Source organism: Telopea speciosissima, chromosome 8 (genome assembly GCF_018873765.1).
Source record: "Telopea speciosissima isolate NSW1024214 ecotype Mountain lineage chromosome 8, Tspe_v1, whole genome shotgun sequence".
Taxonomy (NCBI): domain Eukaryota; kingdom Viridiplantae; phylum Streptophyta; class Magnoliopsida; order Proteales; family Proteaceae; genus Telopea; species Telopea speciosissima.
In genome coordinates this window covers 55,115,721-55,142,844 of record NC_057923.1, presented here as the reverse complement: position 1 = coordinate 55,142,844, position 27,124 = coordinate 55,115,721, and the positions used below count along the sequence as shown (strand labels likewise).

Genomic DNA, 27,124 nt, shown 5'->3' with positions numbered 1-27,124 from the left:
AAACCTAGCGATCCATATGGAGGATGTGGTTTTATTGGTCGTGATCATCTAAGATCCCCCTGTTTTTGCCGTCTCTGAGAATGCATATGTGTCGTCTATACAAGCAGGAGAAACTGAAGCTATCAGGTCTACTGTTCTGTTTGCTTTGGAAGAAGGTTTCTTTAGGTTTATCGTTGAAGCTGATGCTTTGGATGTGATCCAAATTCTCTCGGATCCTTCTAGGATCCCCCCCTTGGAGATCTCTCCCATTGTTGAGGACATCAGGTTTCTCTGTGCCCCCCCTATTCAGTGCAAGTTTGTACACACTTCTAGGGACTTGAACGGCATTGCCGACACCCTAGCCAGGAAAGGCCAGTCCGTTCGGTGTAGGGCTTGTTGGTCTAATTCCACTCCTTGGCTCTCTCAAATGTGTCAGCATGAGGCCTTGGCTTGTAACCGATCTTCCTTTGAATAAATCAATGCTTTACCAAAAAAGAAACCCCCTTTCCTTGGGACTTTTTTTTTTAATCTCATGGTAACACATTTCATTTGTTTTCCACTTCTTTGCTTCTTGTGCCTATCAAGGACTGGAACATCCCAACCCCTCTCCCTCCCTCCGAGGAAAATACAAGAAGACACCGACACGAACAAAACTCTAAAATGTGTTAACCACCCACAACTGTACTTCCATTTGGCAATATCATTACATGCATGATATCTAATAGTCCTCTAATCATATTGGAGCCTCAATATCCTTTCAATTGGTTATCACCTGCCCAAATGCAAATTTCAACCAATCTCAGGAATATGCTCATGTATGCACTGCATCTCTATTAGCAACACAAAATGTGCATATGAGATCCACTTGCCTCCAATCATTAGAGCTGCTTCTTGATACAATCTTCTTGAACTTCACCATCTGAGGTAAGGAATTTAAATCAGCGCCCACAAATCAATCAACTGAAAATGAAAAATTAAAGGCAAAAGCCTCACCTCGAAGATTTATGGCCAAGTTTGCTTGAGCATCAGCCTCAGAGTTGAAATCCTTGAGGTTAGAAGAATGTTCATCAGATAATGAATGAAGAACCAGCAAGGGAAGAGGATAAATTCAAAAAGATGAGCAGCATAATTATTAGCCTCAAAGCACCACAGGAATTTACTGTATGTACCCTGAGAACATGAGAGATCTGGAAGGACAGAAACTTGTCCTTGAGCTCCTTGACTACCTTGCACAAGTCAGACATGTTCTGGTTCTTTGTTTTCCACAGACCTTGAACCTGTTCCATGAACTTTCCTCAGTAAAGTATGAAAAAGAATTATATTACAGTTATCATCGTGATGCTAACACCAGAAAATTTTACTACAGAAATTTTTGAATGCAGTACAATTAAAGAAAGTTGTAAGCACTAAGCCTGGTGGTTAGGATGTTAAGAGTAACAATAATGAAATTCTGGGTTTAGTCTCAGTTTCCAGAACAAGGAAATTAAAAGAAATTGAATCGAAAACTCCTTTCCCAGTGGTAAGCAAACTGGAATAGAAGCAACAGACTTCCACTGCACATTGTACCATCCAATTCGTTTAAAGTTGACCAACTCACATTGCATAAATATACTAGGGAGACAAAAAAATAAAATGCTCAGTCTGCTTCAGTCAACATATATCAAACCTAAGATGACACAGAGAAAATAACCAGTAACATGACTAATAAGAGGTAAAGAAGCTCAAATTTTTGCTCTCTGAATATAAAGTACAAAAAAAAAAAAAGGCATAATAAATCAGTAGCAGAGCCAAATTTTAACAAGCCAAGAACTGAAAACAGCCAACATTTGCTCCCAACAACTCATCATTAGACACAAATGAAAGTTTTTTGATTCAAAGAGAATTTAAATGACCAGAATTATAGGACATGAAAACATTAATGGAAAATGCACCTACGTCACAGCTCCCTAATAGATTATACTGAAAATGAATAGCATTTTCTCATTCAGTAAGATTAGCTATAACTCTGCAGGTATGATATAAAGGCTATCTCCAGGGAGAGGAACAGAAAAGGTGGCTGACAGCCTCCCAAAAAACTTGAATTTCAAAGGATTGTAGTTCCATCAATCCAATTATATAAGTTTTGGTGCCTTTACTTAATGTCTTAATACAGCCTCAAACATATAGGCTATAACACAAGAGGCTGTTGGCCATCCAAACACAGTTTTCAATTCCCAACATGCCAAATGTCCTTCCAAGTGAATCATTAATGATGCAGTTGCAGCAGCCTGGCTGTATAAACAATGTCCAATTTGGAAGCCCAGGCCTAAAGTAGGCCATCAGTTGCAACAAGGGCATTTAGTAAAATATTGGGGGCATTTTTTGTAATTAGGAATTAATTATGGCCCACAAGCTGTCGATAGGTACTGAGATTAAGAATTTAGTTTCAGTCATTAAACAAGAATTTAAGTTGGAATAGGATTCTATATTGATTGGCGGCATGTTAGGAGCTCTACTTTGATAAGCTTTGTGTAGCAGAGATGAGGATGTTACGATGGATGTGTGGAAAAACAGAAGGATAAAGTATGGAATGAATATATAAGAGCGGACTTAGGAGTTGCCCCTATCAATGAAAAGCTCCGAGAGAGTCGTTTAAGGTGGTATGGCCATATTCAACGGAGACCGAGGGACACCCCAGTAAGGAGGAGTGATATGATCCTGATTGAAGGAGCTAAAAATGCTAGGGGCAGACCTAAAAATGCATAGTCTAAGTCTGGTCCCAAGTATGACCTCGGATAGAACCTATTGAAGGGCAAGGATCCATACCGCAGACCCCATTTAGCTGAGATTAGCCTGCATGTTGGGCTGTGTCTTTTTCCTCTTGCTACCTTTCATCTTTCTTTTATTTCCCATCTTCCATTTGTCCTTTTCTTTGTCATTTCTCATCCATATTCTCCTATCTTTTCTCCACCTTTTATTTTGAGTATAACTATGGTCTCTCTATTTTGTTTTGTTTGGATCCATGCAGCCGACCCCATTAAGTTGGGATAAGGCTGAGTTTGTTGTTGTTGTAGGAGTTCTACTTTGAGTTTGATTATTTTATTCAATTTCAGATTGTGACTAGGAGTTCAAGTATGAGTTGAGTTAGGAATTTTCAAAGATTATTTATATGTAATCACACCCCCTCCCCCATTGCTCAAGTTGATTTGAGTGATAAATTTGAATTTTATTATGTTGCTGCAGGTTGCATTTGACTGACATAGCTTTCTTGTTGGCTGACGCTGAGTTCTTCTAGTTCTGATCATTCTGCAATCAGGTGCTCTCTCCTTTCATCTCTTGTCTTATTCTTCTAGTTCTTTCACTTTGTCCCTGGTTCTACTTTTTCTCCCTCTGTACATCGATTTCTAAGTCCGGTTATATATCTGTGAAAATGAATTTCAACCTTTGAATCAGGCTATCAGAAATCTGCTAATATTATTATGGAACAGTTTATCAGTTCTCATCAATATATTCTGTTGTGATTCCTTAGTTCTTGAGTATAGTTTAAAACATAAGCAGATTGTGTTTCACTAGTTTCTGATTTTTTTATTTTCAATATTTTTATGCCAATTAATAGGTCTGATACCTTTACACTCAACCTGGCTTTTGGCTTAATCTGACCATTGGTTTGTGTGTAATTTAATTTCTCCTACTAGCTATCAATTCTGTCCCTTATATGGTCTCGTCAATTTCTCATAGACCCTGGATTGTTAGTGTGATTCTAGCCTTGTTGTGCTTCTACAATATTCTCTTGAACCACATCAATTAATCATCATAAGCTATAATAATGTTAAAAAATTGTTTCAATAATATATACAGGCAAAAATTAAAACAGGAAGAAAAAAAAAAGACAGCAGAATACAATGACAATTGATGAGCAGTGTCACAAGCAAATAAATGAAGGTCAGAAATCACTCAATGCATGAAGACAACACACCTGCATACAGACGAGTTTGGAGTCACCTTGTGCACGAATTTGTTTAAACCCTTTCTTAAGAGCAGATTTCAATCCTAAAATCACAGCTCGATACTCAGCAACATTGTTGGTTGCAATGCCCACACCTTCACGTAATCGGTAGACCTTTAAAAGTAAAGAGTTAGGCAGTTAAAGGCACAGTATAATAAAGAAAAATTTCCGAAACAACCATGAAATGTGCTCAATTAAATGCATACCACACTTCCATCTTCAGCTCGTAGTACAGCTCCAGCACCAGACAGTCCAGGATTCCCTTTTGAAGCACCATCAAACTCAAGAATACAGGAGTTCTGTGCATTGATATGGACATTAGATTCTATTATGCGCCCAAATTTTATACGTAAGTACAAAACAAGTTACATGCACTAGTATATGGGTGACAAGGTCTTCTAATAACATATAAATACTTGGTGTTTAAGATGTTTTTAAAAAATCTTTGGGCAGAGGGATCTTACTCAATGGATGGGAGTCTTAAGGTTTTTCTCCTTTCCTTTGGGGGTGGGGTGGGGGGGGGGAGGGGGGGGTGGGGGGACAAAAGAAAGTTTTTGCAATCTCAAAAAGTGAGAGTATTGACTGTAAGAAGTTATATGTTTACAAAATGTACGAGCATATCATTAAATGCCAATGTATGCAAAAAGGGCCACCAAGGCACCAATAAGTCCCAGCCCAGCTCTTTCAGTATCTTGAAGCAAGTAAAACCTAATCAATAAGAAGTGATCCTATATGAACAAAATCCAAGCCCCTTAATTTATAATAGAAGAGGGGGGAAAAAAATTACAGAATTGACCCAACACTGTTCATTGTCACTGTTCACGTGAGCAATGTCACAGCCCTAATTACAATTCTACCCTTGCTCAAAATACTCCCACTTATTCTAACACTCCCCCTCAAGTTGGAGCATAAATATCAAACATGCCCAACTTGACTAAAATAGGATGAAAGACTTTCCCACTCAACCCTTTAGTGAACACATCAGCCAATTGATCAGCAGACTTCACAAAAGGAACGCAGATCAGTCCTTCTTTCAGATTCTCTTTGATGAAATGCCTATCAACCTCCACATGCTTGGTACGATCATGCTAAACCGAATTGTGAGCAATGCTAATGGCAGCCTTGTTGTCACAATACAACATCATAGGGAGACGGACAGGAACACCAAGATCTTGTAATAAACCTCTAAGCCATAATAGCTCACAAATGCCTTGTGTCATAGCACAAAATTCTACTTCAGCACTGGAGTTTGCTACCATGTTATGTTGCTTGCTACGCCAAATGACAAGATTAAAGGTGCAATAACCAAATATGGACTTTCTATCAAAAGATCCAGCCCAATCAGCATTAATATACACTTCAACTCGTAGATGGTAATGAGGAGATAAGAGAATTCCTTTTCCCGGGGCTGACTTCAAATAACAAAAAATACGAAGAACATCTATATGAGAGGAATAAGGATCATGCATGAACTGACTTACCAAACTCACGGCAATGGCTATGTCTGGCCGTGTGTGAGAGAAGTAAATAAGTTTCCCTACCAGCCGCTGGTAACGACCTGTGTCAACCAGTTCACCATCTTTTTCCTTGAGTTTTGTAGTAACCTCCATAGGTATATCAGCAAGGTAACATCGTAACATCCTGATCTCAGATAATAGATCTAGGATATACTTCCTTTGAGAAAGAAAGATGCCCTTTGAAGATCGTGCAATCTCTATCCCTAGAAAGTACTTTAACTTTCCTAGATCCTTTATTTCAAATTCACGGCCAAGGAAAGTCTTCAACTTGTTGATCACATCACCATCATTCCTTGTCACCACAATATCATCCACATAGACTATGAGAATGGTTACTTTATCACCATTCCTTTTGATAAACAGAGTATGGTCAGCATTACTCTGCTTATATGCCACAGAAACCATAGCTTTATGAAATCTTCCAAACCAGGCACGAGGTGATTGCTTTAGCCCATACAAAACACGTTTCAACTTACATACCTTCCCGCTAGTTTTGACACCTAAGAACTAAGGTGGAATGTCCATATATACCTCCTCTTCAAACTCTCCATGGAGGAAGGCATTCTTCACATCCAACTGTTGTAAATCCCATCCCAGATTTATTGCACAAAACAGTAACACTTTGACAGTGTTTAGTTTAGCAACAAGTATAAAGGTCTCTTGGTAGTCAATCCCAAATGTCTGAGTGAACCCCTTTGCCACCAACCGTGCCTTGTATCGATCTATAGTGCCATCAACCTTTCGTTTCACCACAAACACCCATTTAAATCTAACTGGTCTTTTCCCTGGAGGAAGAACCACAAGATCCCATGTATCATTATTTTGCAAGGCTCTCATTTCTTCCATCATTGTTGCCTTCTGCTTTCCATCTGCAGGAGTTTCTTGCCAATTCTGGGGAATGCAAACAGAAGAAACAAAAGAAACAAAAGCACGAAAGGATGGAGAAACGGAATTATAGGAGACAACATGAGATATAGGATGCTGAGTAGTGAATACATTTCCTAGTACCTTTGCGACAAACAATAGGTAACTCAGGAGAAGGGGTTTTACCTGGAGTAGGAAGATGATTCGGATCTGAGTCGGCAACTGAAAGGGTATTGGTGCTGCAGTGGATGGAAGCTGCTTGTCTTTGGAACATCCTCTCTTAAATGTTTTGAGATTTGAGTCATTAATTCTCTTCTGAAATTCTCCAATGGTTTTCTGGACTGGAGTAAGCTCCCCCTGAATAGGAACTATGTCATTACCAGTATCCAAGATCTCCCCCTGTGTGGAATCCTCTTCATTAGATGGTATGTGAGGGACAGGAGTGGGTTCAGGCTGGTTATACACGGGAGCCTCAAGAGGGAGAGGGGCCCTAAGAGTCAACACCTTTTTACTGGAATTCTCCCCCTGAAGAGGTGTAGTTGGATAATAGGAAAGGGTTTCATGGAAAATGACATCCAAACTCACCATGATACGACGGGTAGGTGGATGGTAACATTTATAACCCTTCTGGGAGGGAGAATAGACGAAGAAAATGCACCTAAGGCCACGAGGTTCAAGTTTACTAGGGGACTGAGTATCCCTAGCATAACAAACACAGCCAAAAACTTTAGGTGGAACTATAAAGGTTGAGGAGCCATTTAAAAGGGTAGCAAGGGTACAGGAGTCAAGGACTATGGTAGGCAGCCTATTAATAAGGTATGCTGCAATAAGAACAGCATCCCCCCAATATTGGGGAGGAACATTACGGGCAAACATAAGTGCTCAAGCCACCTCTAAAAGGTAGCGATTTTATCTTTCAACCACTCCATTCTGGGCAGCAGTATCCACACAACTAGTCTAGTGGAGGATCCCATGTCACCCCTCAAAATTTTGAGAGTAGCATTGTATTAGGTCTGAACCAATTTATGAAAATGCAAAAAACATGAGAAAACATCACTTTTATTATGCATCAAATACAGTATACACCCAGGTACTCCTAGAGTGGCAATCAATAAAGGAAACAAACCAACGATGGCCAGAAATAGAAGGTTTCCGACTAAGACCTCATACATCAATATGAACCAGATTAAAAAGGGAAAGACTTCTTTTTTTTTGTCTGTTTGGCTAGAACACAAGCCTCACAAAAAAGATCATCCTTATTACATTGCTTAACTAATGCTGGAAATAAATGAGATAAAATTCCTAAAGGGAGGTGACCTAATCGATTGTGCCATTGTTGAAGTTCAAAAGAGACCAATGAAGTTCGATGAAGAGGAGATGGTGGTGGTGGTGAAGGAGGACGGCCATCATCAAGCAGATACAATCCACCATGCACTTTACCCCATCCAATTGTCGTCCAGTTGCCAGATCCTGAAAACATAGCGGGTAGGAAACAAAGTCACTTTACAGTTCAAGACACGAGTAAGACTACTACAGGACAAAAGGTTAGTAGTAAAATTAGGTATATGTAAAACAGAGGATAAAGAGATAGACGGAGAAAAACTGATAGAGCCTTTCTCAGAGATAAAGGAGAGAGAACCATCGGCCACCCAAACTTTGTCTTTCTCAGAAGTGGGTGAATAGCGATAAAAGAGGCTAGAGGAACCGGTCATGTGATCAGTGGCACCAGAATCTATGATCCAAGGGGTGGAGACTACTGATACACAATGACCAGCAAATGGACTACCTAAGTGGACAAAATGGGAACCTGAAGTGGCAGATTGATTGCAGGAGTCAATGTAAATGGGAACCTGAAGTGACAAAATGTTTAACTTCAAGCAGGGGAACAAATACTTGAATGAGGACTATAGTGCCTTTAAAGCAATATGGGAGGAACTCAATGTTTATCAGCCTCTGACTACTGATCTGGAACGGTTGAAGATTCAGCGGGCTGAGTTTCATGTTGCAAAGTTCATGGCCGGATTAAAATTTGATTTTCAATCAGTTAAGAGCTAGTTGCTTGCTGGGGAGAATGTGCCTTCCTTGAATGAGACCTTCTCTCATCTTCAACACTTTAATTCTCCCTCTAGAGCTGATATATTCTTCTAAGGAAACTTCTACTTATGTTGCTGGTCATGACCGTGGTTCTAGTTTCCCTGGGAGAGGTCATGGCTTAGGGGGAGGCCATGGCCATGGTGCAGGTGGTCGTGGTAGATAGCAAATAGACCGGTCTTTCCGACAATGTACTTTCTGCAGCAAGCCTAATCATACAGTAGAGACATGTTAGGCTAAACATGGTAAACCAGAATGGGCTCAGATATTAACTAATACAATATTATCAAATGGTTATACTGAAAAAGTGTCGTTAAGCGACGCCAAATTTACCACTTCATCTGGATCTTCTCCATCAGGATCTGTCTCGGGATGACTACAATCTGATACTTAAACGTCTCCAAAATCTTGAGTCATCCATTGTTACTTCCTCATCAGGATCCATGTCTCGGGATGACTACAATCTGATACTTAAACGTCTCCAAAATCTTGAGTCATCCACTGTTACTTCCTCATCCACAACCACACTTGCTCACACAGGTACATCAGTCCTTCTTACTACTATATCTCTTATCCCATGGATAACTGGTTCTGAAGCTTCCACTATGGAACTAAATCTCGGTTTCGTAGTTGATTGAGACGAGTTGAAGGGGGAGTTTAAAAAATGCAATGTTTCAACTATTTTCGACTATATTTCAATAATTTCGCAAGTTTCGACCATATTTCAATAATTTCACAAGTTTTGACCCGAACACCTATATAAATTCACTTATCCCCATCGAAACTTGAGGAAACCTGGCTTGAAACCAAACAGGCACTTATTTATGCTAGAAACCAAGGCAAACAAAATAGTTAAAAAAAATTCTAAAAGGATAAAAGGTCAATCCCCCAATTCAAGAACGAAAATTGGATTTTCGGTAGCATGTGCAATTTTCAACTTTTAAATGCTGGGGTTTTTCTCAAATCTAAAAATTCCATAAATCTTAACATGATAAACCATTGCTAAAAAACAAAAGAGCGGTAAAATATTCATTGGTTTTGATGTCTAAAAATATATTCCAATTCAGAGTGATTTTAAACCGCATTCGCGCACACCAAATTAAGTTTGACCTAAATATAACTCCTTCAATATAAATCAGATTTAAGCAATCTTGGATTTGTGTGAAAGCTTTTCACACAAATCCAAGATTACTTAAACCCAATTTATCTTGAAGGAGTTATTATTGGTCAAACCTTATTCGATACCATGTCCAAGAACAATATAGAATATACACTATCAAACTTGGGTCAAAACTGCAAGTATTATTCTAAGTGTTCACTATGTGAAACTAATGCATGGATTGGGTTCAAAATGACAAAAATAGGCAGCACAACAAGAATCAGGGCCAAAAAAAAATTTTGGTACTCAAAACCAAGGTTCGAGTTAGTTTGGAGAAACTACCAGGTTTCAACCGAGATATGGTCGAAACCGAGACAATCTCGGTGTTTGGCTGGTCGAAACCAGGGTCGAAAACGAGATTTAGAACCTTGGCATCCACTCATATGACTGCTAAGTCAAAGTTGTTGTCTTCTTTATATAAAGTTCCCAATCCTACCCCTGTAATTCTTGCTAATGGATCTTCAACTCATGGTACAATTCACCTACCTCCTCCATGACTCTATCTTCCGTTCTTCATGTGCCACAATTACCTTTAAGTCGTTTATCTGTTAGTCAACATATAAAATCTCTAACTATTCTGTCACCTTCCATCCCTCCTACTGTTTTTTTTTAGAATCTTTAGACAAGGGGGATAATTGGTAGAGGGCTTGAGTAGGTTAGGCCATATTACCTCCTATTGTGTTTTTTAGAATTGTCAGACAAGGGGGACGATTGGTAGAGGGCTTGAGCAGGATGGGCCAAATTAACTTGATTGTGTTGCCCCTTCTACTATTGCTACTGCTACATCCGGTGGTGTTTCTAACTATTCAGTGGCACTTTCATTTGGGACATCTATCCTTGTCAAAACTCCAACATATGGTTCCAAGTTGCAAGTCTGTTCCTCTCCTCGAGCGTGAAGCATGTGAGCACGGGAAGCATCATCAGTTCTCTTTCCTTCTCGGCTTTATTTTCTTTAGTGCATTCAGATATTTGGGTCCGTGTCATGTCAAATATAGCTCAGATTTTTCCTCTTTTATCACTTTTGTGGATGATCATTCGCGTCTGACATGATTGTATTTGTTGAAAGATCGTTTCGAATTTCTATCTATTTGATGTTGAAATAAAGACTCAGTTTGATGTTTCCATTAAAGTTGTTTGCTCTGATAATGATATTGAATACACACAGCATGAGCTTTCTGTTTTATTGTTCAGATCATGGCATTATTCATCAAACAAGTTTTTATACCCCTCAACAAAACGGGGTCACTGAAAGAAAAAATAGACATTTATTGGTAATTACTCAATCTCTAATGATTCATATGCATGTTCCAAAACATTTCTGGAGTGATGTTGTTTTAACAGCGTGTTACTTGATTAATCCGATGACGTCTTCTGTTCTCGATAACCAATTCCCTCTCTCTATTATGTTTCCAAATTCAACTTTGTTTTCTTTGCCACCTCAGGTTTTTGGATTCACATGCTTTGTTCATAATTTGCAACCTCATGTTGATAAGCTATCTCCTCGGGCTGTCAAGTATGCTTTTCATGGTTATTCTAAAACTCAAAAAGGGTATAAATGTTACAATCCTATTACTCAACGGCAGTTTTTCAGTGTTGATATTACTTTTTTTAGCATACTCCATACTTTCCACAGATGTTGTTAGCTCCCTTTCTATTCCTGCTCTAGTGCCTTGGGCTGATGTTCCAACTTCCACCTCACCAGCACCAATGAAAGTGCATCAGTGGTGTACGAAGCCAATGCAGCCTGATTCGGTTTTTCCTACTTCACAGCCCACCACATAGTTTGATCCTCTAGATGAAGTTCCAGCTTCCTCCTTGTATCCTGACAGCATACCAATTACTGGAGCATTGAATAGCTTGTATCCATAGAACATCTGGCGTGACATAGATAATGAATAAATAGGAGTTAATACCATTCCAATTGCCATTACTAAAGTAATTAGTATTTTTGCCATTAAAAGATATTTGGGGCTAGTAAGTAATCCAACAAACACTATCAATTCCGCAACAAACCACTCATTCCCGGCAAACCATCATAGCTTTGCCTTGTCCTTATCTACCCACACTATCCCTAAAAACCATCATGAGGCTTTGTCTCATCCTTGGTAGAAACTGGAACGTGGCTATGGAGGTGGAAATGGATGCCTTGATTTCTTGACAGACATGGACTCTGGTGGATTTTACCTCCCGGTAAGGATCTGGTGCAATGTCGTTGGGTAGACACAATTAAGTATAATCCGAATGGATCTGTGGAAAGGTTAAAATCCCATTTGGTTGTGAAGGGTTATACTCAGACCTATGGTGTGAATTTTTATTTTTTTTTGTGAATAAATAATCATTACCAAAAGCCCCAAAAAAGGGGAAGAGGGGGGGGGGGAACTATACCCTATGGTGTGGATTACTTTGAGCCTCTCTTGTTGCCCGGCTTAATTCAGTTTGTGTGCTTATTTCTTTAGTTGTGAATTATAATTGGCCATTATATCAATTGGATATCAAGAATGCTTTCTTATATGGTGATTTACATGAGGAGGTGTATATGGAGCAACCTCCAAGGTATGTTGCTTAGGGGAAGAATGCTGGTAGAGTTTGTAAGTTACACAAGGCGATTTATGGCCTAAAACAGTCAGCTAGAGCATGGTTTGATAAGTTCATCTCAATTGTTACTAGGTACGGGTTCTCGCAATATTATTGTGACCATTTAGTGTTTGTCCGTCGTCGGGATTTAGGGTGATTGTCTTGGTTGTGTACGATAATATTATTATATCTGGAGATGATGTATCTGGGATTACAGAGGTGAAATCTTATTTGCATAAGCATTTTTAGATGGGTGCTCTCAGGCATTTTCTTGGTATTGAAGTCCTTCGGAGTAAAAAAGGGGGTTTGTCGCTCACAAAGAAAATATGTTTTGGAGCTTTTGCCTAATATTGGTATGCTTGCTTCCAAGCTAGTTGATACACCTATGGACCCATACCAGAAGTTTGGGACAAATGATGGGGAGGAACTTGATGATAAGCAGCATTACAGGGGATTAGTAAGAAAACTCATTTATCTTACTATTACTAGACCAAACATATCATTTGGTATTGGGGTTATTAGTCTGTTTATGGAGTCAAATAAGAAGGCTCACTGGGAGGCAGCATGTGGAATATTAAAGTATCTTAAAGGTGGTCCAGAGAAGGGGCTCATTTATTCACCTAATCAGCATATTGATGTGGTTGGATACTCTACTGTAGACTGGGCTAAAACTGATGGTGATCGAAGGTCTATTACAGGTTACTGCACGTACATTGGTGGCAATCTTGTCACATGGATAAGCAAGAAACAGACGACGGTGGCTAGGCCTAGTGTTGAGGCTATGTACAAAGCCATTGCTTACACATCAGTCGAGTTAATGTGGTTGAAATCATTGCTTCAAGAGTTGGGATTTTCGATTATTAAACCTATGAAGATGTTCTATGATAATCAAGCTGCTATCTACATTGCAAGCAACCCAGTGTTTGACGAAAGGACCAAACATATTGAAATTGATTATCACTTTGTGAGAAATGCAGTAATGAAGAAGTGGATTGCCACTCTGTTTCCTCGGCAGATCAGTTGGATGATATGTTTACCAAGCCTCTATTTAGTCCCGCTTTCCAAGAGAGTTGTGCCAAGCTGGGCATGAGTGATATATATGCTCCAGCTTGAGGGGGAGTGTTAGGATGTATATATTGTACCGCAAGAGTAAATTTATCATACCCTGCGGTAATCTGTTTTAATTATTTTTAGTTTCTATTGTTTAAGTACTAATTAGTCTTCTACTGCAAGGACTGAAGGGGATTCTAGTCCTTATGGTATTGTAATCTGTTTACCCTAATATAATGTGCTGAGAGAACTATTGTATGTATGGACTGTTTTTCTTTCTTGCAGCAGTCTCTTCTCTCTTCTTCTACGTTGCTAGTTCTGGTTTTCTATCTCTGGTATTGTTTCAGTCTAGTCAGTGTTACTGTTTAAGTCCATTAGGTTGCTCAGTGGTTATTTAATTCTGTTAGAATTTGTTTGAAGTGTTTGAAGTTCACTAAAACACTACTTTTGAGTCTTATATTAGGATGTAACACCCCCCACCCAATTGAATTAGACAGTGAATAGAATTTTATTTTGTGAAAATAAATGGACTGTGAGCTCTTTCCCTATTCCTCTTGATCTCCTCTCCTCTCTCTCCCTTCTTTCCCTCCCCTGCAATACCCTGAACTTATTCCTTTTGTGTTGATTCCCGCAAGTACTGAACAGGGTTATTCTGCTGTTTTTACTACTTGCATTCTGTTATTAAGAAATCAACTCCTTATCTGTTTTCTGTTATTATTCCTGGAATTAATTCTCTAACTTCAGATCTGAAACTTGTCTTAATTTTTGCTACATTTACTATTTAATTTCTCAGATACCAAATTTCATCTACAATGTAATCTGCTACCTAAATAAGAATCATTTCTCCCAGTTTATTTCCTGTTCTGTTTACTTATCTGAACTTGCATGATTACTGTTCCGTTTACTTATCTGAACTTGCATCATTGGGCTTTGTTTGCATCTGTTATTCATATGCTTTGGATAACAAGCTGCATAACAAGGACCAAGCAGAGGAAGAAAGAGCTCCTACGAATTGAAGATCATATAATAAATTATAACCCTCCCCATACCCCACAGTGGCAGGAGCCTCGTGCACTGGGTACGTCCTTAATAATAAATTAGAAAAATCTTGACGATGCAAATTAACTCAATTAAACCTTATCCCAACTAATTTCATCAATATTCTATTATAGAAGAGCGTGATTGAAATGTTCTTTTAAATTCAAAGAAAAACAAGGGATTGCATCCACCATCATCACAAAAATGTGAACTTACACAATTAGAAGAGATTGATTGTGCCGCAACTGAAGTTTCTAGTTTGATATGCTTTCTTACAGGATCCAACACATCTGTGACCTGGGGAACCATCAGAATAACTTGGTCAAAATATATTTAAGGCAAAACAATATTGTTACAACAGTTGCATATCTGATGTGCCATTTCATAATTACAGCATAACACATTAACACTCACATAGGAATTAAGACAATGGCATCATTACAGCAGCCAATGATTTTTCATATGAATAACAATGAACACAATATGATCTTGATCATTAAGCTACTCAGAATGGATAAAATGTGCATGCTTAATAATTTTAACAGTTATCTCATCCAAGGTTTTAATTATTAGTATACGGGTATCGTATCAGAAGGGTGATTTTAAAATACATATCGTATCATAGAGACGCAAGATACACTAAAGATACGCATGAAAATGATCAAGAAATACATGAAAATGCTAAGGATACATGCAAAATACACTTTTGAAGCATCAAACACTATCAAAAGGATACATAATATGTATAAAAAGGAGAATAAAGAATGATGAGATAATTGCAATCAGTTGACATGTACTAATACGATAAAGAGCTACAGACTGGTTCAAACTCAGAGTTGGAGGTGGTCTTAGGTAAAAGTGCAACCAAGATGATGATGTGTATAGAGCAAACATATACGCAATACTTCCCTGAATCGAAATATTAATGGTAGTGCAACCAAGGTTTAAAGTATCCATAAATGTTTCATTGTTTTTCCAGAAATTTTTTTTTCATAAAATTTAAATAAATAAAAAAATGAAGCAATATATGCACAATGTATTTCATACATTACATGTAATTTTTTAACAATATTAGACTGATTTGCTTCAATGTATCCATAATTTTTTATAAATACAGAAAATCAGAAGAAAAAATGCAGCAATGTATCCATAATGTATTTCATTCTCAACACAAAAGTGGACCCATTTGCAACAATGTATCCATAATAATTTCAATTCTTTTCCATATTCTTTTTATATCCCGAAAATAGGTTTTTGTGGAGGTTTTAAGGACTGTATTGATTAGTATCGGTAAGTATCAAGCCCTATCGGCCGATACGGTATGATACAATTTTTTTAATAATAAGTACTGCATCAGATACGAATCATATCGAAACCTTAAAGATATGATATGTATTGGTATCGGCAGATACAGTGCGATACTTAAATCCTTGGTCTCATCGTGAGCTTAATACAACATTAGCGCACAAAATGCTTGGCATTTTAGATGTTACTATGATATAGTCATTTGCCACAGGCATAAAACTAAAAGCAACTTTTACTCTTCCAAGTAACTACAGTTTCCTCATTTTGTTTTATATCTACAAACAACAATTAGAAAAAAAAAATGAATTTCTTCTTAATAAACCTAACATTTTATAAGAAGAAACAGAGACAATGCAACAGAACATAATGATGCTGTAGCATTATCGTGGCTGGACCAGCATGACCAGATCTGCAAACACAGACCAAGGTGAACCGGACCCAAACCGGTTTTTAGTCCAACAAGGTTTGGTAGGGTATTGTAATCTTTTATTTAATTTTGGAGAAGTAGCTATGTAGAAGTTCTGTTTTAGTGTTAGATTCCTAATTGAGTTCTATCTCAGTAAGTTGGAGTTTTAATTTTTATATATGCATGTAGCCCTAAGATGGAATTAGAGATGGAATGAAATTTGAGTTTGGTTGATTCATCACAGTTGTGGAGTTGTTCATGTGTGACCAGGGGGTCAACCATCCCCTTCCTCCTTATTCCAGGTATGATTCCTCTTCACTCTTCCTTTTTCTTCATCTCCTTTCTTGTATTCTCTTCGCATATTCAAATAAAGAAGATGGAGGTCATAGGAGGAAAGAATTGACGCCTTTGGGGATGCACCATGGAAATTTTCTACCCAGGGTGGAAAATAATCTTCAGGGAATAAAATTGCAGCAACAGAGTTCTGCATCTAAACAGAGCAAGAAGTCACAAGGTAGGAGGGGTGAGACCACCCCTGTCGTGGAAACAAAGTTTGGAGGTGTTTTGGTTCAACCACAATAACCCCAACTGAGTAAGTTCAGAAGACCAGGCAGTCAAAAGGAAGTCAGGAACTCAATAATGATCTGCAGTTGAAGGCTAATGAGATTGAAAAGCTTTTTTGTAGACCACAAGCAATGGGTGATTGGAGATCAGCCTTCAGAAAAGAAGAAGAAGAACCGAAGGAGAAGAAAAGAGAAAGAAGGAAAAAACAGAGTAGAAGAAGAACCGAAGGAGAAATAGATAAGAGGAAAAAAAAAAGAACAACAACCGGAGGAAGAGAGAAAAGGATCAATTTCATATATGTTAGACACCGTTGGCTGATTACAAGTTTATGGTGTCACTTTTATTTTTCTGCTTGAAATTTTTTCTAATTTTTTTAAAATTAAAAAATAATAAAAAATTTGGAAATTTTAAAAAAAAAGGTGGGAGATTGTTGGCAGGTAATATGGCCCCTGCACCAGCAGGAGGGCCAATGAGAGCACGGGCGGGGGCATCAACAGCAGTGGATTCTTCATATTTCACAGGGAACAGGGCCACCATTTCACCCCCTCTGTGTCTGGGCGCAGGCACGCCATGCAACCTGGCAGGGATCTTTTTCTATACAAAAATAGGGAAGAATATCCTGTTTAGGTAAAAAAATCATGAAAAATTCTATTAGAGAAAGTATGTGTAGAATAGGCTATATTAGAGAGTGTATAGCAGGGTAAGACATACACTAACAAAATAGGGTCCAAAACCAAACAACCATTTTGGGTGGTTTTTTTTTACAATCTCAAGGTTCTAATATGTCTAGAGATGCTTAACTAGGGTTTTCCTAAAGTTGCAGGCCAAAATAGGGCCGTTTAACCACTGAAATGGTCAAAACGAAACTTGCAGCCGAAATGGTACAGGTTTCAATCGAAATATACCGAAACTCGAAAATTTTCAGTTTTAACCAATGACTTCTTGAACCTTGCACCTGGTGGCATTGGGTATCAACGCATGCCTTGTTGCCTAAGCGTTGACCGATTGGGGGAATGTGATTATGGGGAACATACCTAGAGACAGGAGAGCAAGTTGTGGAACCCAGTGAAACTAAACTTTGATATATTCTCTGTAGGACCCTCATTAGAAAATTCAGAACCATCCACTGTGGGGGTGGTCATCAGGTCTAGTCTGTGCACTACTAGGGGAGCATACTCTAGCCCAATAGGGGGAGGAAACTTTGAGGGCAGAGCTTTTATCACTGCGTATTGGTTTGGAATCATAGTTGTCAAGGTGACGCCTAGGCGTCCACGCGCCCTTTGCTGGAAGGGTGTCTTGGTCGCCTGGAAGCCTTGTTGGTGTTGCCTTTGATTTTTTCCCTCCTCCAATGCCTAGGGTCTCCTAGATGCCTTGAACTACTATGTTCTGAATGCACAATAAGAGAAGTTTTTTCCAACATCTTGGTGGAAGGTAACTCTTTAATTATTTATCGCTTTGGTGATATCAAACAAGGAAGAGCCTTGGAGATTAACTCATTTCATTAGGCACATAAAACACTTTATTTCACAGGTGAACTTCACGTTCGAATTAAGACCAAGGTGTACCTGATTGGTTCTAAGCAACAGGCTGGGAGAAATCAATGGTGGTCTGGGTAACCTTTACGTTGGTGGAATAGTTCAGCGTATGTTTCTGTATACTGTTTTTGTGCTTAATGTGAGTTGTAATGTTTTAGGTGAAAATGGGCATATATCCTTTTATATCAGTAAAGTTTGAGTTATTTATACCAAAGAAAAAGAAAAAGAGGAAGAAGAGATGATGATTTTGTTTTCCCAGTCAGCCATCATTGAACAACCATATCTCAGGAAGATAAAAGTAATAGGCAATGTGACCTGAGGTAACATCTGTGAGCCTGAACTGTAAATGTGCAGTTAGGTAGGGAAAGAATAAAATAGTTTCAAATGTCCCTATGTTAACAAACAAGTCAGCTCATCATCTAGCATTCCCCAGGGTCTGTGAATCTTGTCTAAAGAGAAACCCCTTTCCATTAGATTACTCCAAGTTCCAACACGAATGAAAGTAAGTCCAATGTCGTCAATGCTATTAAATTAAATATTAAAAAGAAAGTTCTAGTAGAGTAAATAACGTGATTTCCAGCTTACCACATTGCCATCTGATTCAAGCACCTCCAGCGATCTCTTTTTTGGAGAATCCTTCTTGGACGTTTTAGCCTTAGGAGAAGATGGATGCTGAGAACAAAAATGACAAACAAACACAAATACAAGAACATGTTAAAAAGATAAAAGAAAGAAAAAGAGAGAGCGGCAAAACATTCTTCAAATAGAATCAATTCCAGGAATTCTCCATCAGAATCACCTCCTTCTAACCAAGTTAACTTTCAAAACGTACATAATTCTTAGCAAATGGAAGACCATGAAACAACATAACTAAAGTTATTAACTACTTTTACAAAAGTGAATGGAAAAATTTGCAAAAATTCTGGAAATGGAAGGGAAGCATTGAAAATTGTAAATTAAGTTTCAAGAAGGATCATGAGAAACAAAAATAGCGAAACAGCCATCTTGTCTCTTAAACTGTATAGCAATAACATTTCATAAAGAAACTAAGAAAATAACTCTGAACAACCAAGTGAATATATGAAGCCAGATAATTAGGCATCTAATAAGAAATAGCTGGGCTTGTATTATTGTTACAAGCATTTGTTATGGTCAGTATCCTTCACAATTTGCCACATGGGAAGCATGGTAGGCCCACGTGATGGAGGATCCTCCACCCATCTGATTGGTCAGGTTTCAACCACAAATAAGTAGGGAAACTGTCTTGAGTGCAAGGCTCAAGTGATGGAAATTACAAGGATGCAACTAGATTCCATTATTGAAATGACAATCTTGTGATTTTATGGAACTCCAAACTTGCACTTCCTTTTGATTTGACACCAGTCCCCTTTGATGACTCAATTATCCTTCATTATAATATGTTAGGCTGCATTTGGGTAAACTTTAAGAATCTGTTTTTTTCCTTTTCGTTGTGTTTGTTTCCAGATAAAAACCAACTAAAAGGAAAATCCTTTAGTAAAATCAGTGCAAAAAAGTATAAATTTACAATGCTTTTACATGGGAACAATTGGAGTCTCTACAAAAAAAATAATAAATTAATAAAATTAACAAAAAAAATAACATTTGGTAAGACACTTTCCAAAAATATTCTGGCCCTCAGTCTAGGTAAGGGAATCCATTGATGGTCCCCTAGTTCTGCCATGTGATAGTCATGTGGCGATTCCCACCATTCGATATATATAGGAAATGGACTGAATACTCCACCTGTCAAATTTCAGATAAATTCAATCATTTACTCTCACATGTATGTCCATGCATCCCCTCGGTAGTCCCGTACAGTCTCTCCATAATCCTGGAATTTTCAATGGTTTGTTTTGCCATATGGCCAACTCTGTTTATGGCTGAAACTTGGGATGTGAGTAGCAGGCCCTCTGTCAACGAGATTTCAGCCCCACATGATCTGGCATTCATAGAAATATGTGCTTTCCAAGATTCCCTTACCTGGTGACTGCCTGTGAAATTGTACAAGCACCGGGTGAAGGAGCCTCAGTGAGAGGTCCCAATAGTGTGTAATGGGTAAAATACAGGGAAATGCCAAATGCAAAAGGTGGCAATACCTATATTTATGAATTAGTGATTGAAATATAGGATCATGAGATAGAAGAAGGGTTTACCAAATGCCAATGACAGCATGTTGAAGGTATTCTTGTGTAGGTTGCCTTGTACCTCAATAGTTTCAATGGGCCCCACCAGGCAAGTTATAGATTAGAAGAAGGATTTACCAATGAATTCCCTAATTTTACATGGTTTGGAGAAATATAACATTAGATAGCACAGTAAAAGGAAAACGTGACATACATCCTGGCTAATGGCATGCAACCTTTTTAGAGCATATGTTTGCCACCTAACATACCTTTACCTTGGCTAAAGTGAGTCCCAAATGTGCACACCCAGAATCTCCATCGCAACGATTCTTCCCCGTTCAAGAACTGCTTTCATGATCGAATTATGAATACACAAACTGTATAGGATCATACGCTAGAATGGGATAAGTGATTCTTTTATAGCATGGACAATAAGGCCTGCAGTTCAGGAACTCTTGACTCATATTTTCTAATGCACTTCCACAAACGTGGGTCGCACACTTTTTTGACCCACATTAAGTAGAAACTTAATCGTGATATAGTTTTTAGATGTGCATTGTAAAGTGAATACGGATTTTAGATTTTCCTTTTCGGCATGCCTGTCAAAGAATACCCCCCATGGGGTATGAATATGGTCACATGCATTTGTTAAGAATCTAATATATAAACCTTGAAAAACAATTTGTCAAAATATCATGGTACAAAGTATTATTCTCTTTCTTTTGAATTCAAAAGAAATGAAAAGTGTTCCTAGTCACCAAAATTATGCTTTTTCACTGTCACTGTTTTAAAACAATAACAACTGAAAGTATATCCAACAGCCTTAATGAATTTTTGAAGGTTAAAAGATAATTCCAACATACAAAGAACTTTAAAACATGATATATATAATACCCTAAGCTCTTATCATAATCCTCCATGGAACCTTAGAAAAATTGTGTTTCCCCAATGATCCCAATTTTGTCAATGAACTGATCTCTAAATGAGTGAAAAACTGTGCAAATGCATCAATAAGCTCCAAGATTAATGCATTAGTAAATTTACATAAAAAAAGGTGGTACCACCCTACCATCAAAAAGAAAGAGAAAAAGAGAAGAAAAATAAACGCATATAAAGACCCTAATGTAGTTTTTTATACAAAAGGATGCAAATGGATTCATACTCTATCTTCTGTCTAAAACTCCAAAATTGATTGTGTTCTTTTCATGGCAGTGGGAGCAGAAGTGCAGAACCACAATCATAAAACTCATATGTTAAAGATAAAGGAGGTTTAAACTTTACAAAATGCTGTGATTGTTCACTTAAATATACTTCCATCTCACAAAATGTGAAGACTGTTCCGTTGGCAACATAGACCAAGCATTTTAGTCAACTTTGGCAGCAATATCTTGAAATACAAACAAGTAATAAAGCCTAAGATATGCCACCCAAAAGTTTTCTGATGTAAACAAGTGGCCGTCGATTATCTCACCTGAAAAGGACAGGGCATGAGTTCGCCAAAAAGGTCTTCTTTTACATCCAAAGCACTAATTGAATAGGTAGCATTCTTGAGCCCCCGCGAGACAATATACTCCTCAGCCTCCCTAGGCAAGGAATAGCCTTTGAAAACACTAACAGAAGGATCACATACCTAGCAAAAGAAAATATTATCTGTTAATTTATTCTATAGGAAACTGAAAACTACATAAGAAAGCATGTTATTTGCTAAACTGCATAGCTTATTAATCAACCAAGAAACCAGAATCCAGGAGCTGGGGGACCTTGGCTTCTAGCTCCCTATCAACAACAACAACAACAACAACAAACTCAGCCTTATCCCAACTTAATGGGGTCGGCTACATGGATCCAAACAAAACAAGGTGGGGGGAAACTGAGGTCTAAACAAAAAAAGGGGAATGAAGAGATGGGAAATGAAAAATGGAAAATGACAAATGAAAGATGAAACATTAAAGTAAGAGGAAAGAAGCACAGCCCAGTAAGTCAGGAAAATCTCAGCTAAATGGGGTCTGCTACATGGATCCTTGCCCTCTAATAGGCTCTATCCGAGGTCATACTTGGAACAAGACCTAGACTATGATTCTAGCTCCCTACCAAAGGCATAAAATCCAAGAATCCATCGGAATGCTTCTTGTGTCCCAATAAGGATTCTCCAACCTCATAAGTGGCATTATAAAATTCCACCAAAATCTGAGTGGCAATAGCTTAACCAAACATGACCTAGTAACTAGTGTAGCTATTAGATGTTAGAACACTCTGGGTGCCACTTTCTAGTTTCTGAATTGAGGCACTTTAAAACAAACTTTTTGTGGATAAATTTTAAAACCAAACAAGTTAAAATGGTAACATAGATCTCATTTTTATTTATTTTTTCTCCAGCTAACACATGCATACAACCAAATGCCTGCCCAAGCAACAGAATAAGCTATTGGTCAACAAAATACCAATAGTTGTTCAAGAAAGAACCTTATTGTATAGGAAAATATGAACAAAGTGCCTAGAATACAATGAAGCATTTAAAAAAATTAAATCACAGAAATAATATCAACAGATGAGAACAGTTCAGGAGGTAGCATAGGAGTTACAGAAGATCCAACTTGAGCCTGGCAATCACTTATACTCTTGTAAACTCCAACAATGTCCCCTTTACGGACAACATAGAAAGCGTCCTTCTCCATAGATGCTCCAGGGTTCATCTTTGTGGAGCAAAAAGCACGCCCACCACGCCAAGTGGAGTAACACTGAACATTAAACCTCGTAAACATGAAATTCAAATTAATGTCTATAATATGAGTATGTTGTATTGATCTTTTCCGTGATGAACAACAATAGCATAGAAAGAAGTCTTCAAGATGAAATGATGAGACTTTACAAACACAGCAGCAGAAGACACGTACAACAAGCAGTTCATCATAGACTAGTTTCCCACTTCTCCAATTTTCTGTTAGAAGATTATATTGTTAAAATTTTTTTTTAAAACAAGCCATGCGAAAATGGCATTGCGATTTAGCAAGATCATTGTTATTAAGTTCAGGAATGTCAAAATTTTTGTATGGGAAATATGCACATATTATTCAGTTTGGAGGATGAAAAAATAAAAGGTAGGAGATTCGGTCAAAAAGGGGGAACGGGTAGTACGGAAACATTTAGGTATTTAACATTTCCAATTCTAACACTCAGGATTAAAAAAAATTATCAATATCTCCGTCAGTAGATTCTAACTATCCTAATTTTCTAGACAAGGTACACAACTAGCATGTCATGAAATTCTAACAATACGCTACATATCTCACAAAAATAACAAAAATGAAGTTCTCTGTGATCCAAACTCTACCTAAAAGCAAGCTTGGATCTAAGATATTATCAAAATTGAAGTCATATAAAAAATAAACAAAAAAATTGTGTTAGGATAGAGTATCACGCAAAGGAAGGATTCTCAGTACTGATATATTGAACATCAACCAAGACTGTAATGATATTGAATTCGGAAACCGAGATGGGAAGGATTCTCAGTAATCCAAGTATCCAATAGAACATGAAAAAATAACTAAGTCAAATACTCACAAACAGACTCAAAAGAGACTGAGAGTTAAGAAAATAATGAACTTACCAGGTCCACTGGCGCGGGTGCCGTCAGCCGTGCGAAAGAAATCGCTGGCTGGGAAGAGAGAGGATAGAGGACGGGTAAGGGCCACACTTGGGCCTCTCTGTGTTTGGACTTTGGACTTAGAAATCTGAAGTGTGAACTTACGGTTTGTTCAGGCTCAGCAGAGAGAGAGAAGAGAAGACCGAGAATTTTTTTATTTTTTTCCCCCTTTTTGGGAGCTAGTTTTGAGAATCCCTTGGTACCTTAGGATACGCAAGGGGTAGGGTCTAATCGACCAATAGAGCATGGTGGCTGCGGTTGGGTTAAGTTAAGGTATTGGTATCATGGTTTTAGGTATTAGTATATGAATACTAGGCTGTATCGGATAGTTTTATCCTCAAAGATATTGATACTGTATCGTATTTTAATATTTAGGGTAATTTACACATACCACCCCTGAGATTTGATGAAAGGATAATCTTACCCTCCAGTTTTGGAAAATTTTATGTACCCTCCTGAGGTTTGCAAACGGTAACAAATAAGTCCATTCCGTCAGTTCATGACTAACAGTGTTAAAATCAAAGGGTAAAATTACAAAAATACCCCTTCAAGGAAAAGAAAAAAAAACCCTGCAACTCATCTTCCCCAAATCGATTGGGGAAGATGAGTTGCAGGTATCCCTTTCTTTCTCTCTCTCTTGTCAAGTTTTAATGGGTTTTTTTTTTCCCTTTTTGAATCCAGCAAGCAATCGAATGGTTAGTTCTGAAATCAGGGACTGGCGGTAACTCGAGCACATTTCAAGGTTCAATTCTGATGATAGGAGAAGCTAATGGGGGCAGGAACCTGGAGTTTGAGTTGCCCTAGGGAGGTGATCTATTTCATGAAGTACCAGGTCAAACTGATTGGCATAAGAGAACTCCAACAAACTCAAATCAGTTTCAGAATTACCTTAAGGGTTCTTCTTCTTCTTCTTCTTCCTCAGTTTTCAATACTAAATCCTCATCCTGTGTCCAATTTCTTTTTATTTTACTTTGAATCCGTTTCAGAAGAGGAGAAATGAGGCAAACATTTTGAATATTTTTCGGTCAATTAAAATTGGAAAAGAGAACAATTTACAAATGCATAAACCTTGGAAACAATCACCATCTTTCTGGGTAGAAGATCCTTTTCCTTTATCAAACTTTTAATTCAGTTTTTCAGTTTCAGTTACGATTTCAGTCTTTCAGCTTCTGCTTTCCCCAGATTCCAGAGCTCACTTGACTTTTGGCCCTTGTGACCCACAAGAAAAAAATTCAAGAAACTTGTGGAAATCTCCCTTGATTATCTTTCTAGTTTTCATCATTGATCTACACTGCCTTGCCATTTTTGTCCTCTTTTTCTTTTACCGAAAATTGAGGGTCGTCCTCTCTTCCTCATTGTTTCTTCTTTTTCTTCTTTGTTGGACAATTAATTTCTCTGAATTTGCCTTTCTTAGAGCTCTCAGAAGATTAAGAAAATAGAAGGGTTTTTGAAAACAAGAGAAGATTTTGAATTATGGATAGTAGATAATGAAGCAAGAAAGTTAGGAGGTTGAGGAGAGAAAAGCAGTGAATTGTGATTAGTGAGAGAGCGATTGAAAAGATGAAGATGCGTCGTCATTTACCAAAAATGGATTTAGAGCAATAGGGATAAAATTACAGGTCATAAATTCACTGGGCGAGATGTGCTGAAGATTTTTCCCTGTACTATGATCACCCAACCCTAGACAACATTGTATTTATAGCAACACTTCGCCACACTCCTTAGCCCTTTCTGCTTCAAACTCCCCACCGACCTTCTTTTTCTTCTTCACCACACAGAAAGAAGAGAATAGTTTTCATGACTGGTTGCAGAGGAACCACCAGAACCACCAAAATAGGAATTCCGCAAAAATTCCCCTACCTTGTTTTTGTTAGCCAAAAGGGCTTCCTTGTGGAGACTTCCCTTATTTTAGGGTTTATCGCCATAATTGAAATTTGATCCTTGATTCGATTTTGAACTTTGGGAATTGCAGAACCCTTACGTGTTCGTTCTGGAATAGAGGAGGCTGAGATTGGATTACATATAACCTTCGCTCGCTGTGCCACTGTATCGGTTTCCATGGTGTTTCCATTTTTGCAACTCATCTTCCCCAAAATCGATTGGGGAAGATGAGTTGCAGGTTTTGTTTTGTTGTTTTTTTTTCTTCTTATAAGGGTAATTCCGTCAGTTTAAATCTAAATTTTAATGCAGTTAATCATGAACTGACGGAATGAGCTTAGTTGTTACTGTTTGCAAACCTCAGGGGGTACGTAGAATTTTCCAAAATTGGGGGGTAAAATTATCCTTTCGTCAAACCTCAGAGGTGGAATGTGTAAATTACCCTAATATTTATACCTTCTGTCCATATTGTGTTCGTGTTCACCGATCTAATATCCATCAGGTATTAGTATCGATGTCAGTCGATATTGATACGGCCGATCCATGATCAATACCTAAAACCTTGATTGGTATGCTGACATATATTGAGATAGACATGGGTACATATACTAATAACTAAAACCTCGTCTACACGTAATATATACTATAATGGGTAGGTAGACTCCAAGATCCCTTGCTTACATGTCATTCTTTATCTTAGACGGGGTTTGCCAAGAGATCAAAACAAAGCTTCAAAATCTAAATATCATAAAAAAAATAAAAAAAAAAAAAAAAAAAAAAGAAGCATGAAACTACCTAAGGGTGTATGGACATACATATAAGGTAAATGACTTGAGATTTGAAGCTGAACCCTGGTCGGAGTCTGATACAGTGGACACGTTTCCCACTCTCCCATGTATATACATTATGAAAAGTCACAATCTCTCTCCTCTCCTTTCTCTTCTCATTAAATATATCAATCTATTATCCGCTATTAACTTTGTGTGGCAAGTGTTGGGATGCATGTCCAAATTCTCTCAACCGTTGAATGAGTGGTCGAAGAAGAATTGAATACCCGATGGACAGAGAGGTTAATTGTCCTTCATGGTCGACAAACTATGAACTCCTTACAAATCCAAAAGTTGCAACATCGAGAGACTAGATTATCCCTTGTGATATTATAAACTCCCATCCCCTATTGTTTGGAGTCAAAACTATCCCCTTCGCTTGACATCCGATGATATCCTACCTATGATGATGGAACTCTTTCTTTCACCCAGGGAAACTCGGTCCGAAAACCTATACATTCCTCATTTTTTAATGTAAATAGAAGCCAGCGTTCAGAGCTGAAGTTGTGTGCAAATTCCGCCGAAAAAGTCATGTTATGTTAATACTGTAGCTACTCCACTTGCA

The 27,124-nt window shown here is 38.0% G+C and overlaps 1 protein-coding gene across 2 annotated transcripts; it reads right to left on the bottom strand.

The window, feature by feature from the left end:
* Positions 1-743: 743 nt before the first annotated feature.
* Positions 744-23,856, bottom strand: LOC122671555. 2 transcript variants are annotated; one of them, XM_043868843.1, is made up of 10 exons: positions 23,819-23,856; positions 22,794-22,949; positions 21,683-21,841; positions 18,653-18,739; positions 14,474-14,554; positions 4,171-4,263; positions 3,935-4,078; positions 1,149-1,256; positions 973-1,024; positions 744-898 (listed from the first exon to the last, which is right to left on the bottom strand). In XM_043868843.1, the coding sequence occupies exons 2-10, from the start codon at positions 22,902-22,904 to the stop codon at positions 858-860; spliced, it is 876 nt and encodes a 291-aa protein (XP_043724778.1). In that variant the 5' UTR covers positions 22,905-22,949; positions 23,819-23,856; the 3' UTR covers positions 744-857. The 2 variants fall into 2 exon arrangements, with proteins under 2 accessions (XP_043724778.1, XP_043724777.1); XM_043868842.1 differs by lacking the exon at positions 23,819-23,856 and having other exon boundaries at positions 22,794-22,988.
* Positions 23,857-27,124: the final 3,268 nt, after the last annotated feature.

What these genes read in the sequence shown, in the direction of transcription:
- LOC122671555 (XM_043868842.1), bottom strand. Translation starts at nt 22,973, where the DNA reads ATGTTTACGAGGTTTAATGTTCAGTGTTACTCCACTTGGCGTGGTGGG. An exon ending in TTGAATCAGATGGCAATGTG is followed by an intron (nt 14,555 to 18,652) that starts GTAAGCTGGAAA and finishes ATGGTTCCCCAG; the next exon opens with GTCACAGATGTGTTGGATCC. An exon ending in GAGCTGAAGATGGAAGTGTG is followed by an intron (nt 4,079 to 4,170) that starts GTATGCATTTAA and finishes TTACTTTTAAAG; the next exon opens with GTCTACCGATTACGTGAAGG.